Source organism: Haliotis asinina, chromosome 15, assembly GCF_037392515.1.
Source record: "Haliotis asinina isolate JCU_RB_2024 chromosome 15, JCU_Hal_asi_v2, whole genome shotgun sequence".
Lineage (NCBI taxonomy): Eukaryota > Metazoa > Mollusca > Gastropoda > Lepetellida > Haliotidae > Haliotis > Haliotis asinina.
The window spans coordinates 17,714,165-17,733,393 of record NC_090294.1 but is presented as its reverse complement, the minus strand read 5'-3'; the positions used below and the strand labels follow the sequence as shown (position 1 = coordinate 17,733,393).

At 37.6% G+C, this 19,229-nt stretch overlaps 1 protein-coding gene across 5 annotated transcripts in view; it reads right to left on the bottom strand.

Moving 5' to 3' along the window:
• Positions 1–19,229, bottom strand: part of LOC137265332 (slit homolog 2 protein-like) — a 163,334-nt gene that overhangs the window by 45,931 nt on the left and 98,174 nt on the right. For all 5 annotated transcript variants that reach the window (XM_067800708.1, XM_067800711.1, XM_067800712.1 and 2 more), the window contains exons 8-12: positions 6,718–6,881; positions 3,845–3,989; positions 2,160–2,231; positions 1,247–1,318; positions 648–719 (exon numbers count right to left, since the gene is read on the bottom strand). In XM_067800708.1, coding sequence (XP_067656809.1) covers positions 648–719; positions 1,247–1,318; positions 2,160–2,231; positions 3,845–3,989; positions 6,718–6,881 — 525 coding nt within the window. The remainder of the gene's footprint in view (positions 1–647; positions 720–1,246; positions 1,319–2,159; positions 2,232–3,844; positions 3,990–6,717; positions 6,882–19,229) is intronic.

The following is a 19,229-nucleotide window of genomic DNA, read 5'->3' as shown; positions in this document are numbered from 1 at the left end:
AATTTCATTCACTAAAGCAATGTCATCATTCCATTTGTGATGCACAGAAAAAAGATATCTTTTTGCTTTTGAGATGATATCTGTTTTTAAACAAATATATTTTAATACTTTGATGTACATCATAAATAGCTTCCATATCATCATATAAATCTTTTTCTGATACCTTGAAGGTATAAACACTATGAACCTTGTACCTGAAAACATTTTCTTAAAAACATGTACATATATTTTCCTAAAATCTGATGTAAGAAATCTTTAATCTGTATACTGAGTTGGTGATCGATGTCAATTTAATATATTTGATCTAAGCTGCATTTCAAAGAGAATAATTCATATTTCATTGCATCTGGTCTGTTTATTATAAGTTACCATGTGTTCATGAGTTATGGAGATATGAAGATTTATCACATGTCCAAGTTAAATATAAAATGAGAATGAAGTTGGAAACGAAGACATTATTTCTACAAAACACATTGAAGGTGACTATTCAATATCACATAAACTTTCTCATCAACATAAGAGATGGGTTTGTTATCATACAAATTAAGCTGTATATTTTCAAATTTATTTGAACCTCTCTGAACTGGTTCCCACGAAGCTCTCAGTTACAAGACAAAAATATTTAGTTTGTGAAATTTGTTACTTACAGGAGCTGTAGATTGATTAATCCATTGAACACACCAGGTGGTAAATCCGATATCTTGTTTCCATAAAGCACGCTGAAATACAGAATGACATAGATATTGATATATAATTTGACATACGAATGGAAATAACAAAACCTGTCATTCCTGTGGTGAAGTATCTATTAACATGTCATCTCTCCATCAAAATAAAAAAAAAATAGGCCTTTGTTTGACATAAAATTAAAAAGAAATAGGATGGGATCTTTTCAGGTCCGTCAATTTAATTATCATAGTATATTTCTTCATATTAACATAATGAGACTCAGAACTAACAATGATGACATATCTCTTAAAAACAGTTATACTCAAATTTACTGAGGGGCTCGAACCTAACATTTGACCATCCAGGACACACTTATTAGCAGATCCCAGCACAACTAAGGGACACAACTTTGCATTACACGTTGTCACAACTTACACCACCTAGGCAGAAAAATCACTAGCAGTTCTTGGCACAACTAAGGGACACAACACTTCACAAAAATACTGCACCTCTGACCACTAGGTTATTTCTGGTTACTGTTACATAGTTTATGACAAATGTGTGCTATGGTATTTACAGTGTTCTGAGAGACTGGAGTCCCGAGAAGGCATCAGGGGCGATATAGGAGATCTGGTTATTGCTCATATCACTGCAACACAAAACACAACCAAGGTTTAAGTCATGATGACATATGACAATACTCATACATACATCAACATTAAGATTTAATACCATTGTAAAGCTTTTTATTCAACCTGGTTTATGGATCTTCACCCAGACACAGCATAAAATATCAGAGAGAATCAGTTTTGATCATCTGCAGTTCCAATGGCCAAATAGCAACAAATATGACATGTATGGATTTGACTCATCTCATTTGAGTTGTAGTAGCTCACCATCATGCTACTGTAGCTCACCCTTATTATTGCTGTCACATTATCTTATCTTGCATATAAACTAGTGTACCCCATCTTTCCCTCTAATGCTTGAAAACAATACAAGAATCTATACCGAAATGTTGCCATTGTCAAAATAAAGAAGTTGATCATCCATAAAGTCTTGTCATCTATAGATTACAGAATATCAGTGATGACACTAGGCGTTTGCAAAATGAGAATACATATCTTACTCAGCAGGTAAAACAAAGAGACAAACCGTTAAAGAATATATTTCTTGAAAAATATTATGTCGGAATGGCTATATATTAGATCGTTATATTTTCTGTGTTGCAAGCAAAATGACTGCTTTGATGACCGAGTTCCAGGAATCATAAATATTATAATTGTTGTTTTTGTTATTTAATGCCACACTATGCTATATTACAGTTATATTTGGTCCTCTTGAGATCAGGGCCTAGATTCTCGAAGATCTCTTAGTACTAACATAGTTGTAAGTTAATGTTACACTTACGACTATCTTAGCACTAAGAGAGCTTCGAAAATCTAGGCTCAGGAATTTAACATGATGACATGCTTTAAGTCAATACTCACATCCTCTGAAGCTTGTTAAGTTCTGAAAATACTCTTGAGGGAATCTGGGTTATGTGGTTTTCTTCGATACGCCTGCAAAAAAACGGAAAACGTATTAACATTACAGCAATTACACATCTGATGGTGGGGTTAACCAGTGCTCATGGAACCACTGATGGACAATGCAGCACCTCGAATGACAGGAGATACAAGATACGACATCAACACAAGGTCTTCTACTTTATCACACTGTCAGGTTCCAAGACATTTGGTGCCAATACCAAATTGGAACCGACATGTTCTACAGCTGGTGGCAGAGATGACCTAACTGTTCCAACCAGATATGGCACACTGAGGCAGAAGACCTTACCAGAACTGATGGGAGGTCAGAATATTGAGTAGCTCTGGTTCCATGGCTCAATTTTGATTCTTGACATTGGATCACATGAAAGCACAAGTGTTCTTTTATTTTTTCCTCAGGATTCTCCACAAGCTGTGTAGAAGGATGTATTTCATATGATCCAATATTTCCTTCCCTCAGTATATCATGTTTGAAAAATAATCTTAATTAATTACACTTGGGAAATCATTTTCTTGTACTTGTCTTGTATTTTCTGAGAGCTTTTGAGTTAAATATCAATAAACAAAGTCCAACTGTATACCAGAATTTCCAATTCACAATCTACCAAAATTGAACGCCTGCAAGCCATCACTCTAAGACAAGAACATTGAATCCGCCCAAATAAGGTCGCTGTGTCAAATGTATCAAATCCCAATAAGAAAATTTACACAGCGACTGTTGAGGTTATGTGAAAGTTTACACCACAAAAAGCACAAATATAATTCCCTGCACAGCATAGAGAACAAATTGAGAGACAATAATTGGATGACGGAATAATTTCCCTTTCAAATACAGTGGCGTTGACATTGCCAACTTTGTGGCACATTGAGTACTAGGCTTCAAACACTCTCCTTCAATTTGTGGTTTTACAAACTTAGCGATCAATGGACCACTTAACATGCTCAATTTGATTCAAATTTGTTTTTCTCCTAGTAACACAGCAGTTCCCAAACCTTACTCAAATGACAATTGATTTACTGAATTCGTTCACAAAACACTCACTATCAACCATCTGCTGGGTGCAATATGTTTGGAGGAAAATAGCATTTCTTTCCTGACAATCGATGTCATTGGGATCAATATGGAATGTGCTCAAATGTGTTCCCAACAGATTCTGACAATCAACAACTCTGAAAAGCTAACCTGGACAGTTTACAGGTAACTGAATTCTTGCATCTGACGTTGAGCAGTACCTTGATAAAACTTACAATACAACTTAGGATTGTTTCACATGTGTGTGTGCGTGAGTGCGTGAGTGCGTGAGTGCATGTATGTATACTCTTAAAAAAAGTAGGGGACAATGAACTTTCAATTTGGATAGGAAGTGTAAATGTTAACAAACGTTTCAAAGGCAGACATCTTATGAATGCACCACCATTTCCCTCTATACCACCCCTAAACACAATGCATGATATGCACATGCAAAAAGCATGTGCTTATTAGGGGCCAGAGCATTTTTGAGCCACGATATTTCTGGATTAAAAACAGAACCTTTAAGCTTCGGTTTAAAGTAAAACAAGGCATTTTCAATACACATACTCAGAAGCCATTGTGGTCATCTAAATGTCATTTACTGAAGACTCACAGTTCAGTTGCAGTTTCTGGGATGTTGTCAGGAATCTGGGTCAGACCCTTGTCCCGACAGTCGATGATGCCCTCTGTACAGGTGCACTCCCGAGGACATAGGTTCTCTGCCACACAGGCGTGAGGGTGGGGGTTGTCCACCCCCGCTGCAACAAACAACAGTATGTTCACTTAGAGATCATAGCCAATATCGTGCTTATTGTACACCGAACAGTTCATTCTTGGTCGATCAAGTCACTCCTCAAATCACCATTATTAGTAATATTATCACATAATTATCTTTGTTGAGATAAGTTTTTACTGGAATAAAACACTGATATGCGGCAAATTGCAATACTTTGGATTTGCATGTTATATGTTCAATAATATTTAGCTGAATCTTTTCATGAATTCATATCAGTTCCAAATATAATATACATTTACATTCCACAAACCATAACACAATTTAGTTCATAATATTCTGAATCTTCCAACTATAACATTTAAAACTATATGATCGTTAAACAGATGCCAGAGTGTGTAATTTTAGCCACAGTCCAGCTGTTATATACATAAAAAGGCTAAACAAAACAAAACATATATCTGCAAAACATTTATCAAGTTATTTTACATGGTCTATGGTTACAGTTTTTGAATGTGTTTGTTGAAACAATTAAGTTGAAGTGTCTTCTCAAATAACTTGGAGTTGTTTGCTGGAAAATATGATGAAACCTAAAAGATGTTGTCTGGAAAATATAATGGGATAACAATAAAAACCGAAGTGTATTTTCACGTATAGTTGTTTGCTGGATAATATGATGAGACCTAAAAGAAGTTGTCTGGAAATTATAACGGCATAACAATAAAAACCAAAGTGTATTTTCAAATAACTTATGGTTGTCTGCTGGAAAATATGAGACCTAATAGTAGTTGTCTGGAATATATGACAGCATCATATGGACCACATGACCAGACATGTGAAGATCATCTACAACACATGGGTTCTATTGCAGCCATGTTACAGACCATCTTAAACTGGTCCCTCTTAAGCTTTGAGTAGATGACAAACTGCTTGTGTAGTTTGTTTCCAAACACACACAGTAACTGAATATCCCTTGGTTCAAACCTTCCTGGAATGAATTACTTTAATGGCTGCCATCTTGTTTCAGAGAGATCTCTTATACTAGTTAATGAGCTTCTGTTCTGGGTGCTTGCCTTTTTGTTGCAAGAAGTATAATTGATGTTTGACTGCTGAAGAAATTAGTTGCTTTTACATCGTGTTGTTTTGGAAACAAATCTAGACTGATTGGTAAATATTTACTGTATTTTGACATACACATGTCAAGAAGTAAATTGCAATTACGGTTCCTAGTCTTCGTTTAGAGCACATCTGATTCACAGTTCTGCAGTACCTCATTACAGTTCATTATTTCAAGTGTATCAACTTTGAATATAGCCTTGAGCCAAGTTTATACAGAGAAAAACTCATTATTTCAATTTTTGTCTTCTTTAATTAGAACATCTTGACAGACCAATGATAGTCTTTTACAGCAAAAACAGACATTGAAAACATCTTTTAAAAAATTATTGTTGAGTTTGAAAAGGATTTTGTCAATATTTCTTTATTTGAAAATAATTAAGAGACAAATCTAAAGATTGCACTCTGTTATTAAAACAAATTGTGCACATGTACATGCAAAAATGTAACTGATAATTTCTGTGTAAACAGTAACTTCCTGTGAGATTAATACATAGTTTGTGTCCTTGGTGAGAGAGAAAGACACATTAACCCTTATCAGAAAGAAACTGGTCATACCTATATTAGCCTTATCAATGTTAAAAGGTGTGAAAAAACCCTGTACGTGTTATCAGATTCTGCATCAGGAGTTAGATTCTGTTTGCTTCATTTGAATTGATCCATAAGTAATTAAGTTGGTTGGTTAATTATTTAATTTTTCATCTTGTTTTGACAACATCAACTCCCATGCTGGCTCTCAAAAGGGTATTAATGGAAGCCATTTAATATATATATATTTTTTAATAATCCTTCATGCTACTCAACCTGCATGACCATACAGTAACAAATGACAGGACACACAGGCACACCTGCATGATCAGACACATGATGCACGATCAGACACAGATGTGATCAGACACACACTGCATGATCAGACTGATGTAAACATACACACAATTCATGATCTGACACATTATCAAACACAGACATGCAGAAACACACACACACATGTATCAGACAGACAGGCACAAAAATATGCATGACGAAATACATGCATGATCAAAAAGACACACATACTTACAAAACTTTAAGACCAACCAACACAAAGCATGATCAGACACATGATGCATGATCAGGCACATGATCAGACACATGATGCATGATCAGACACATGATGCATGATCAGGCACATGATCAGACACATGATGCATTATCAGGCACATGATGCATGATCAGACACATGATGCATGATCAGACACATGATGCATGATCAGACACATGATGCATGATCAGGCACATTATCAGACACATGATGCATGATCAGGCACATGATGCATGATCAGGCACATGATGCATGATCAGGCACATGATCAGACACATGATGCATGATCAGACACATACATACAGAAACACACACAGAGACAGACAGAGGCACAAACATATACATGACGAAACACAAATGCATGATCAGACACATACATACAGAAACACACACACAGACAGACAGAGGCACAAACATATACATGACGAAACATACATGCATGACGAAACAAACATGCATGATCAGACACACAGACACACATTCCACCAGAACCTAAAAACCAACCAACAGTGCCAACAGATTAACACAGCAATTTGTTTGCACAGAAACTACTTACGAATACACCTGAAATCCATGTCCTGCAGCTCGGCTATCTCGTTGTTCTTCAAGTGACTTGGCATAGCACATTCGGTGAAGAGAGCCAGAGTTGGGTTCGCTCGCAGCCATCGTGCCAGCCATGCCAGGTGACAGTCACACACCAGGCGGTTGTCACTGATACGTCTGAAATACAGGCAATGTCACCAGGAGTTCTCAATTATTGAATTATAGTGTGTTGAGATAGTGTTGCTACATCAGTTCTCATCACAAGCAGGCAGGACATGGGTGCCATGGTGGTCTGAACAGCCATTGTGAAACCTCACTGAGTCTCTCTCTAGTCTCAGAATCAGGATTGCCTTTTCAAATATAATTCCATTCATTATGAAGAATACAATTTGACACTATTTTCTGCAATATCTCAGCAATATCACAGCAGGGTCACACTGGAATTAGACTTTATACATTGCTCAAGTTGGGAACAGAACCCTGGCCTTAGCTGTGATGAGGAAATGCTTTAACCACTAGACTACCTTGAGTATTCAGCTCTCATCCTGAGTGCACCTTGCAGGACACTGTGATTTACTTATCGTTTGTTGTGTAATGCCAAGCTTAGCAATAGTCCATCTATATGGCTGCAGTCTGTAAATACTAGAATTCAAATCTAGACCAGAGAATCCAGTGATCAACATTATGAGCATCAATCTATGCAATTGAGATATGAGGACTTGTCAACGAAGTCAGTTAGCCGGGACCCCTGATGTCGATCATTGCTTCTTATGACAAGCATGGGTTGCAGAAAGCCAAATGTAACCTAAATCTTCATCTTCATCTTCATCTTCATCTTCATCTTCATCTTCATCTTCATCATCAAGGACCAGCAACAAGAGTATGAAAGTGGATTCTTCTATTCTGCGAAACTCTACACTAAAGTATGCTCAAAGCATTAACAGAAGTCATGGGTAGATCATGTTTACAATGCATTGCTACTGCATAGGTAGGTGACAACAAGGATACTTGTTTTAATATACAAACTTTTCCCGTTGTGTTGTTCCCGCTTCATATCAGACTGAACGCTGAACCAAAACAAGATATTTTCATGGACATCAAAACTGTCCAACAAACAAAATTTCTCACAAAAACCACATGAGGACAAAACACTATTCTCCAGCATCTTCTGAAAAATATCATGTAGATTTATCAAATCTGAAGTATGTTCCAAACATGAGCTTATCAATGAAGAAGTTTTTAACTTGGTTATCCTGTGTGTTTTGTGTCATATCCCATCTGTAATATATGACTACTGCTCTCATATATAGTGATCACTCTTTGCATTTGTAAGTCTGCCAAACATTCCAACTGACAGTTCCACAGTAAGATATAAGTGTCTGCCGTTTTCTGACAAACTGTCTTAATTCATCTAATTTCACAACCCAGTACAAATACAAATGAGCATTTGCTTCCTTCAACCAGCTTTATGAGCCCTCCAACATTCGCATCTACCCAGCATTCAAATTCCATTCAGACAAAACCTCCTTTAGTCTGTTAATCCTATGTCTTTCAGCACATTTCCCACCTTCATGGAACCCCCATACATCAAGACACCAGAGGTCAACTTTTTCTGGTCAGTTTATTCCCCCTCGAACAGCTCCTGCCACCTTATTTCAGTAACTGTGTTGAAAGCCATTTCTCACCTGGGCAAGTGAGTGTATTGGCTTACAGGTAAGGATATCACCTTCACACACCAAGCTGTTTACGATCCTTGTCTAGACATTATCAGTGTAAACATGCCCAGTCGTATTTTACGGACAAAGTATGGCTAGTTTTCTTCTGGTCAGTGTAATGAGTTTATGGTTATGGGCCTGTTCAGGGCAGAGGTGCTAAAACACTGGGAATGTGTATCACAGGTCGTGCATACCTTACAGTCAAAATATTGCATGTCTGTTCGTCTTTCATGGCCCCACTGACTCATGGGAGATGAAAAAGTGTTGACTTGAAATCAAAAGGTCAAATTTCAAGGAGTTCTTGATGCGTGTCTGCTACAAGTTGCATCTTCTGGTATATTATGTAGGTCTAAGGGTGCAGCAAGTGCTTTGTACCAACAGAATGAGATTTCCTAAGATAATGAGAAAGTATGGTTTTACGCTGTGTTTAGCAATATCACAGCAATATCACAGCAAGGGACACCAGAAATGGGCTTCACGAACTGTGCCCTTGTGAAGAAAAACACTGGATCTGCAGCATGATGAGTGAACAACTTTAACACTAGGCTACCCTACTAACCCTTGTAAGACAGATCTTTGAGATATTATCAAAAATATTCACCACTGAGGCATAGAAGAAACAGTCCTGTTTAGGTACAATTCTATTGGGAATAACAGGCAAAACAGACGTGAAAATAATATGAGTGGTGATTGCAAATCTGGGGATTCAGAAATTTCACCTTAAAGGGGCACTGATGCAGAGCGATTAATGTTTCTTGCCAATGGTCTAGTTGAATTGAGTTGAGCTGAGTCGAGTTGCTTTTACGTCACACAGGCATTATTTTAGCCATACAGTTACCAGATCAAGTTTGCATCCATTACTAGTTCAAGTGCATGATCCAAAAGAGGCTGGTTTTCATTACACCACCATTTAAAATGCCAACGGTCTAACTACAAAATCAAGCTGCAAGTTGGTCAGCACCTGCTACCTCGACCATGACGAACACGGGGACTAGGCTACTGATCACAATGGCAGAATTTCTTCCCCCAAAACAGTGAGAAGGGTGGATGCCCATCACATGCCGTAATTTGAAAATATCCCTGATAGTTCATGTGTAATTTTAATAAACTGATCCAGTTTGATCCTATTTCTGTCAAAATATACCGGACAAAATAATTTAGAGATATTGGTATTTTTATGATTGATATTTCATGAGTGTGCCAATGAATAAATAGATCATTGTTAATAATTTCAAAATTTTCACATGTCCCTTGTTTCATGTAAGTCTGATCGATTGGAAAGCCTTATATTTAGATGGAAATGAGGGCTGGCTCAGTTTTTGATAGCTACACCCCTGGACTATTATCTATGATAATAAAAACACACATTTGATTTATCTGAATCAGTAAACGAATAAGAATGACTTTGGTAGAAAAATCTGAAAATTTTCTTAAGTAACAAATTGATTATACCTATTTACCCAAGTGCACAGTAAATGCTTAAATGTATTTCTTACGTAGCAATGAAGTTCCATTGGTATCCACAAAACAGTGTCTGCCCATAAGTGTTTTCAGGCTGCATGCAATACAGAGATTACTTCTATCTTGCTGTAGCACATTATTTGTCACCATTCACTTGAAGTTCAGTTAATGAATTTATAACAGGCATGTTTGGTGGTTGCACAACATTATTTCCTGACAAACATTCTCATTTGGCATTGTTACAAAAACAAACATCCATCAAAGGATTAACTGATAACACACTGTTTGATTAATTACTTTTATCTTCCACAGTGGATTTGTCAAAAGGCAGTGTTTATATGTATAGATGTACTAATCTATCCTGACTACACCCTGTCGTAAAGTGCAAGTGTAAAAACAACAGAATTAACCGCCAATACGTTGATTGATTGACTGCTCATTATTGGCTAACTAAATTACTTAGAATGGCGGACATCATACAATTAGTCGCCAGGTCTGCTATCTTGGGTGACTAATGAGACGATACACCAAGGTGAAAAATCTAATACGATGTATCACTTTTTTGCATATTAGACTGTTGAAAGACACATGACATAGAGCAGGATTATTTACCGGTTGCAGATAAATGGCATATTGTTCTTTTATGTGGATATTGATAGATACATTGCTGGACAAGGTAGTAGCCTGAAATTGTTGATATAACTTTAGTGCGTTTTAAATTTAATATTTGTATTTTGTTTTAACTTATTTGTTGTAGCATGCAGCAGAATCTGCATTACAGACAACATACTCTAGGTCGCACACAGGGCTTGTGCGGAATATGATTCATGTCGGCAATCTATACAATGTTTCGATATTAAACTCATGTTACAAATTCACTATATGTACATGTATAAGTAGACCATGTGCTTTTTATTAACTTTCAAAATGCATACAAATATGATATTAAACTAACTAGGGCTATAAGACAAAATATAAAGCTGTACATTGACATCATTATCTTTCAGTCCTAACAGTTTTTTACCACTGGCAGATGATTCAAACTTCAAAGTGTTTCATTTGTTTTCACAATAATGAAGTAGAAATGACTTCATGTTTGTTGATCAGTCCATACGTAAACTATCAATTGCGCATACGTGTGGCACAGCAGAGGTCACGAACCAGTCACAAATTCTGGGATATCATCCAGGTACTCATGGGAGAAAAACAATAACACAAGGAACAACCAGTCCACGGAAATTGCTCTGCACTAGCGCCCCTTTACTACAGAAGAGCTGAACAAAGTGTATCTTTACCTACATAACAAATCTTTATAGATAATCAACTTCTGTATTTTCACAATGGCAATGTTTTGGTGCACATGATTAATGTTTGAAGCTTGAAAACGGTATAAAAATCTACACCGAAACGTCACCATTGTCAAAATAAAGTAGTACACCACCAACATCTAGAATGCCATTTAAACAAAGCATATCTGTACAGTGTAACCAACAGACTTGTCAGGTCTTGTCATGATGAAGGCAGGTAGCAGTAGCCATGACATGTCCTACCTGTGGATGGTCTGCCGGTTCCTGCTTGACTACAAGGTTGATGGGACTAAATTGAAGTGAACATTCAGTGGTGACACCACTCAGGCAGTGGAATGTCTACCACTGAAGAAGATTATGAGATGAACGATAGGATATTCATGTGGATGGGTTTCCATCTGTTGTCAGAAAACAGATTTGTCTGAGTGGTATTCTAGAAGTTGGTGGTATAGAGATGTCAGAATTTTATGGATGATAACTTATTTATTTCCACAACAGTGATGTTTCAGCATAGGTTCTCAAACCATTCTTATACCATATGCTTGAAAAAAATATACGAACGTATAACGAAACGTTGCCATTGACAAAAGAGAAGTTCAACCACTCCTGACGTCACTCTATGACAAAACTATATGGATGATCAACTTCTTTAACTTGACAATAGTGACGTTTCGGCATAAGTTTCTGGACGGTCCGTTTCCCTCAGGAAAACAGCCTTACTTCTTTGTAATGCTCATGGGTCATGGTTTATTGTATACTTAATACCAGTACCCTTTTCTCCCATCCCCAATCATTATCTACCCAGCATTAATTCATCCTTCTTCCATCCTTTACTCCATCAGAATCACTACTTCATTATCACTAATTTCTTTCTTCCTTTCCTCTTCCTTATCTCATCAATTACACCTCCTTTCTCCCATCCCAATCATCATCCACCCATCTTTAATTCGTCTTCCCTTCCATCCTTCACTGTCAGTATCACTTCATTATCCTCCCTTGCTTCTTTCCATCATATTTTCATCATTTCTCCTCCCATCCCTCCATCATCAATACCACCCCTTTTCTTGCACCCTGAATCATCGAGCTTCGACTCCTACCATCCTAAACTAATCCTTCTCATCTTTTCAACAGAGCTGCCAAAGTATTCACTCATGCTGAAGATCTTGCATTGTTCAACTGTACAATGTGGAGCCACAATCTGGTTGCCCTGCTATGATATGTCAGTGGTATTGCCAGAATTTGAGTAAAACTCATCCCACTCAACTGATCAAACAATCAATCATCATCCCAGACAATCAACAGAAACACAAGCATCAAAGCCACCATGCAAAAAGGCCAACATCAAGGTCACCTCCATGCCAAAAATCATTCTCATCATGCCATACCTTCCCCAAAACTTCTTATCAGACCAACAGATAAGAGGACTCATTATTGACAAGCAAATGGACACTTCAACTCTCAGGGTTGCATCTGCTCTGCAAATCCCCACTATATCAGCCGTCCAGATACCACTGTCCATCAGCCCCTACGACCTCACTCCCATGATGGAAACAAATGGCTTTGAATCCTTTAATCCGAGAAGCATGTTAATCATCCGTAATGACCAGCTGATACGGATCCTTCTGAGAGACGATATTCCTTAATTACTGCACCCTTGACTGCCCCGCGGTCAGTTATCTGGACATATAAAGAAAGAGCTTCTCAGGGCGACACAACCATACAACTGCTTGGTTTATGATAATAGATATCGGAAACATAAGTTGCGGTTTCGGCAAAGAGCTAATGTGATAGCTCCTAGATCTGTTTGCTCGGCACCTTAAGATCTGATTACTATTGTGTGATATATCATGGAACACTCACAAGACATGCTAAAAGCATGTTAGCATGTGGTTTGTTTAGAGACAAGGTGGATCTTCTAATCATCTGACTCATGAAGTTTGCCTCAAAGCAGAATGGTTGATTGAATTGGTTGATTTGTTGTTTAACACTGCACTCAGCAATATTACTGTTATATGATGATGGTCTGTTGATAATCAAGTCAGAACCCGTCAATCCAGTGATCAACAGCATGAGCATCAATCAACACAATTAGGGAAAGAGTTGGGTTTAACATTGATATAGAATGTAATGTATGTTGTTTGAGGAAAGCCCTGTTTACCCAAGAAGGTATACATTTATGTCTTTGGTACCACCAGACCAAGGTATGAATGAGATCAGTCTGCATAAGAGCCTAAAATCAATGGATCCTGGGATAATAAAGGGACATAACTGTGAAAGAAACTGAGCCACCACACAGAGATGAGATCAATCTCCATCTGGAAACTCATGAGCATTGCATCCTGGACTAATAAAGGGACACAACTCCGCAAAATTAACTGAGCTACCACTCAGCCACCTTGAGTGTCAGGCAAATTAAACAGGACTATATGGGACAATCACATTTTGTCAATTGCCACACATACCTAACTAGAAGAAATTCAGTCTGAATGACACCCTGATACTGTCAACCATATAATTTATCAACCTAAGACAAACAGCTTCTAATGCCACTGAAGACAAACCAACAATCTCCCTTCCAAATGTGCAAGCTTCAATTACTATTAAAATAACAAGCTAACCTTCTACATGAAAAAAACCCTGTTGCTCCTAATGCCATAAAAAATAAGTTAACACTTCCTTGAAAAGACATAACATTTTTATTGATGTTATCCACCATCACTCATTGTAATGGTGTGAGTCAGACAAATGATGCCAAATAAATATGGAATTCCAAGCATGGGGACCTGAAGAGAGTGAACTGTATGACCCTGTTTTATGGCCATTGTTGTGTCCTGATGTATCACCCCAAACCTGGTGCAAGTCTATCTGCCTATACATCTCTGATGCAGACAATACTACTCCCCCATGCACCCCATACATGCGTTATTGTACCCTTTGACTCCGCCACCATCACAGATCACGCCAGACACAGGTCACATGACAGCTGAAACTTGGTTCCATCTTTCGTCTGGCTGGACTGGTTGCGTGTCTAACACCATTGCCCTTGGGCGGGGACACTTGACTGGTCTTGAGGGACCCCCACAAAGGTCACATCTGGGTGGTAGACTACACAATTTCACCCCTATGTTATCCTTAGTGATATGTCAGTGGGAAGAATTCTAGTTTGTGACCACTGAAAGGAGGCTTTGCCAGGAAGTTTATTGTTGAAGAACCCTGATGGGACACGGAACTGTCTCTGATGCTATGTATAGATATAGTGAATACCAACCATTCAGTGGAAAGTTATGATTAATATTCATATCAGGAATTATAAAGTAATACCATCTGGAATATTGGAAGTGATGACTAAACAGAATATCAACCACTTGGTATTAAGTATTGATTAATATTCATTCATATGAGAAATAAATCCCATGTGGAATTTTGGAGATGGAGAACAGACAGAATGTTAACTGAGCAGGAAAGTAACAGTCATAACCATATCTGAAAAAATGAAGTAATTTGTCATAATGGAGGTAGTGAATACAGTACACAGAATATCAACCATACATGAACCCTATTTTCATGATAAGTATTCATATCAGGAATTATGCAGATACAGCTTTTTCCTGGAATTCCATAATTTTGTATATGCCACTCCTCTGTTTCTGAGCAAAAGCTAGATTTGCTTCATATGGGCATTTGCATACAGAAAGGCTGGATGGAAGGGAAATAATATGGTTCAGGGACTGTGAGGAAGACTTGATTTACACTTCATTCTGCTTATTACTGGGTGACATTGTGTTCCTACAGACAACATTTCCATGTCCTCTGTCATGAGATGCTAACTGATGTTGCCAGTAATGTATCACATACATCACCATGGAATAAACATTTCTGGTTTGTTTCAGGTTTATCCACCATCAACAAAGAGTAAACTTTCTTTTGACTATCAGAATAGTTGGTTTTTCATCAGTATGATGTACTGTAAGGACAATGCCAGAGAGCACTGTTTGCTGACTACAACAGAAAGCGTGTTGTGTCAAGGGATTATTCCACATGGTGTGGAGTCTTCAGTGATCCGAGCTGGGCCTCTGAACACAACCTGGGATCACCTTTCATTCAGGGCAAGACAATGTGTTTCTCAATGAACTACAGGTTGTAAGGTGATACACTACTGGAAACAGACAGGTTCTGTATCAATGGCTCTTAGACTGACTGGCTGGCTGACTTTAGCCTGAGGAACAAACTTACCCAATATAAATTTACAAACCAATAATAACCAAATCCAAAAGGAGCCATGAACAATTATGTACTTCAGACAGGAGCGGTAGCAATCTACTCTTGCCAACTCATTTCAGACATCATTGGCAATCTTTTTTCGGTCCAGGAGACAGTGTACAATAGCTTTTGGGAAAGTGGAGTAGCCAAGAGGTTAAAGTGTACATCTGTCGAGTAGAAGGCTCAGCAAAGGCTCTAACCACTAGGCTACCCTACCATCCCCTTTACCCATGAAGATCTGGGTTTGAATCCCCTCTACCCATGAAGATCTGGGTTTGAATCCCCTCTACCCATGAAGATCTGGGTTTGAATTGGTCTTCAGTGACCTGCATAAGGTGACTGATAGAATTATGTGGTTAGGCTCTCTGACATGGTTGAAATATGCCCAATGTTCATTATTTCAATCACTGGCTTGCTTGGTACAGACTTAATTATACGTAGAATACTATCATAAACTAGAACTATTGATGTGGCATTACATGAAAAACAAACAAACAAATAGTGTCTTCCATCATTAAAAAATGCTGAAATAACCTGCCCTTGACAATTACCCCTATCTGCCCAGCATGTGTGTGGCATAACTGTTTTATTGCCTTGTTGGCAATTCACATGTAGTCTGGCGTGTCTCCCCATTACAATAAACATCTAATCTGCTAACATAACTCATGAGCATTCATCTTGTCATGGAATTATGGGATAGGAAGGGTTGCTAGGAAGGGCATGTTATGTCCATTGCATGAGAATTTGTCATCATGACTCGAGGATTTCTATTGTAGGAAATAAACTTTTATGGCAGAGCTGCATTGTTGTGAAATCATTGCAGTAGTGTAGGTAGCAGTATTCGCTTTGGTAAAAATCAGCTTGCTATTATACAACAGAATTCCGAGCATCCAGTATCACCTAACCATTGTAACAGATACTTTGTATCATGTGTTTATAAACATACTTGTTCTTAGTGGGTTTTTTTCAAATTTTTGTGTCAAACTCAATAGCAGTTAGAAAGCTCTATGGCATGAGAAATATTTCGTTAGCAAACAGTACACCCTGAGAAAAACTAAAATAGCAATTTTTGTGGAAGTGTGATGTTTGAACAATAAAGTAACAAAAACAAAGCCGTGTGATCGTAAAGTCATTTGATTTAATCTATGAAATTTTCACTACAACATCTTATGAACAAAAACACCAACTTGGTAAATGTAAAGTTTCTCAAAGTACAATTTCCTGGCATATATTGTAACTCGTTTTGAATCAATGTCAATATTTAGGAAAACATACACAGTACCACTGAATGACTTGTGAATTGTTTTAGAAAATACACCACCTGCCAAAAGTTACCCTCCGATTCTTACACAATAAAATTAAGAATAACACATCTTTCAGTGTCATGGAAACAAAACAACACAGGGACACAATTGCAACAATAGCTGTTGTTTTCCGACACAACACACAACCATATTGGTCGCCATCTGTTAACGTCATCATACTGCCAGATCGTACACCTTCCTGGCACAGGTTCTTTGGCCGTCATCGACCCAGTTTTTAAACAAAGTTGTTTTTTTATGACACATACTAAACTGCTGACAATCAACTTTTGTTTCACATGAACTCTGTTGACAAAAACATGTTTAAAATCTTGTTTTTGTAAATGATCCTGGCATCTGCGTGTTGATTGGTCGTCTCCAGGGGAGGCCAACTTGTTGGATGTCTAAAGATTTGTTGTTTTTTAAGTGCCAGTGTCAATTTGTATTTTAGAGTAAAGAATTTTAATTGTAGTCTGTCATCAAGTCCTTGACAACAATGACATGAAACTTTCACCCGAACAGCTGTAGTGCTCATGATGTTACACAAGCAAATTTATTCCTTGTACGTGTTGAATATGTGGTCGTGGCACAACACTATTGTGGGTTTTAGGTAATATGGCATTTCAAAATGCTTAGATGTAATAACATTCTCAGAGAGTATGTGCACTTGATACATAACGCTATTGCCAGTCTTTCAGTTTACTGTTGTACAGGATACAAACATGAATATTTTCAAACAATATTTCTGTTTTCTATTTTAATGAAAGACCTGCGTTGAAATAACAAAAATTAATAAATTAAATCAACTTGCTATGAAGACTTAGAAATGCATTTTGAAGATGGTAGTTTTCAGTGGATGTGACAATTTAATATACACACAGTTTTCAAAATTTTGATATTGCGTACATTATAACGTGACTGTCTTTTTAACATTGAGAATGGTCTAAAAACAAGTTCCAATTGCAAAGTATAAAACTAAATCATGCTTGCATCACGAAAGATGAAACAAAGCATTCTGAATGACAGTCACAAAACCCTCACCATACTGGAATCAAAACTAAAAGCGGCATCAATTGAACCAATCTACACTGCCATTGGGAACTTTTCCAAACAGTAAATCTGAAAGTTGCAAGAACCAGTTGCTATATCCGCGTTAGTGCCCCAATTACCCTAAGCAGTGATCCATGTAGACGTGTAGATGTATTCAACAAGGTAACATCTTGCGTGTTGCTGATGTCTGCCATGATGTAAGACTGGTAATCAGGGAGTACACGAGTAGGATTTCCTGTCAGTCTAAGATGATGGTGGCTGCACTCGCGTCTGCAGACGGCAGATGGAGGCCCTGTTTTCACATTCAGTGAGTATGGTAAATTGTCGTTGAAAGTGGACTTACTTGGAAGAAGGTAACAGTGATTAGTGGTTGAATAATGATACAAGGGCCTGTGGCCCATTTCATAAACCGATAATAGCACTAAGGTGATTGCAAATCCCTCGTTTAGTGAACCGACTGTTGTAAGTCTAAGATAAAGCATGGGAGTTACGATCACCTTAGTGCTACACTCACTGTGTGAAATGGGGCCCAGGGACTAGATTTCGAATCTCTCTTAATGCTAAGATAGTCGTAAGTTAACATTAATGAATGGCCCTTATGACTACCTTAGCGCTAAAAGAGTTTCGAAAATCTAGACCCAGGTCAACACAAGTCACAGTGGTGTTTAGTCTTTGAATATGCATAGTTTTGAAAGAAACAAATAATTCCATTTTAATTGAAGATGCGATAATGAGAATCTGAAGAAATCTCAAATTGCTCCATTTTGGGCTGGGTGGAAGGGGAGAAAATACAGTTCAGAGACAGTGACACAAACTTCTGCCCTGGTAGATTTGCTTCAGGAAGAGATCAGATACTGACAGAAGTCAATAACCCTGTTTCACAAAGAAATCTTATCACTATGACTTTCTAAACACATATTCACAAATATCATTTTGTGAAACCAAACCCTGGACCTATATTTTCGAAGCTCTCTTAGTGCTAAGATAGTCGTAAGTGCCATCCATTTACATTAACTTACGATTATCTTAGCACTAAGAGAGCTAAGATAGTCGTAAGTGCCATATCTTAACATTAACTTACGACTATCTTAGCGCTAAGAGAACTTCAAAAATATAAAGTGTGTTAAGATGACTGCTGAGATGCTCTATTAAGTCCAGACTTGAAGGGCGTGACAGATAATCTTTCTTCAATCCAAATGAAATAAATCTAGCTCATGACTCTGTGTAAAAGTGACATGGAAATATTTTAACAGGAGAAAATCAGTCAGAAATATTTCAATGGAATAACTCAAATTTCTGCTCTAAGTGCAATATCATCCATTATTTCTGGCCTGTCAAAGCCAGGACTGACCTTCAGAGGTTGATCAAAGCAAAAACATTTGGATGATTAAACCAATACATCTCCCGAATTCATACCACTGACTAGACAGA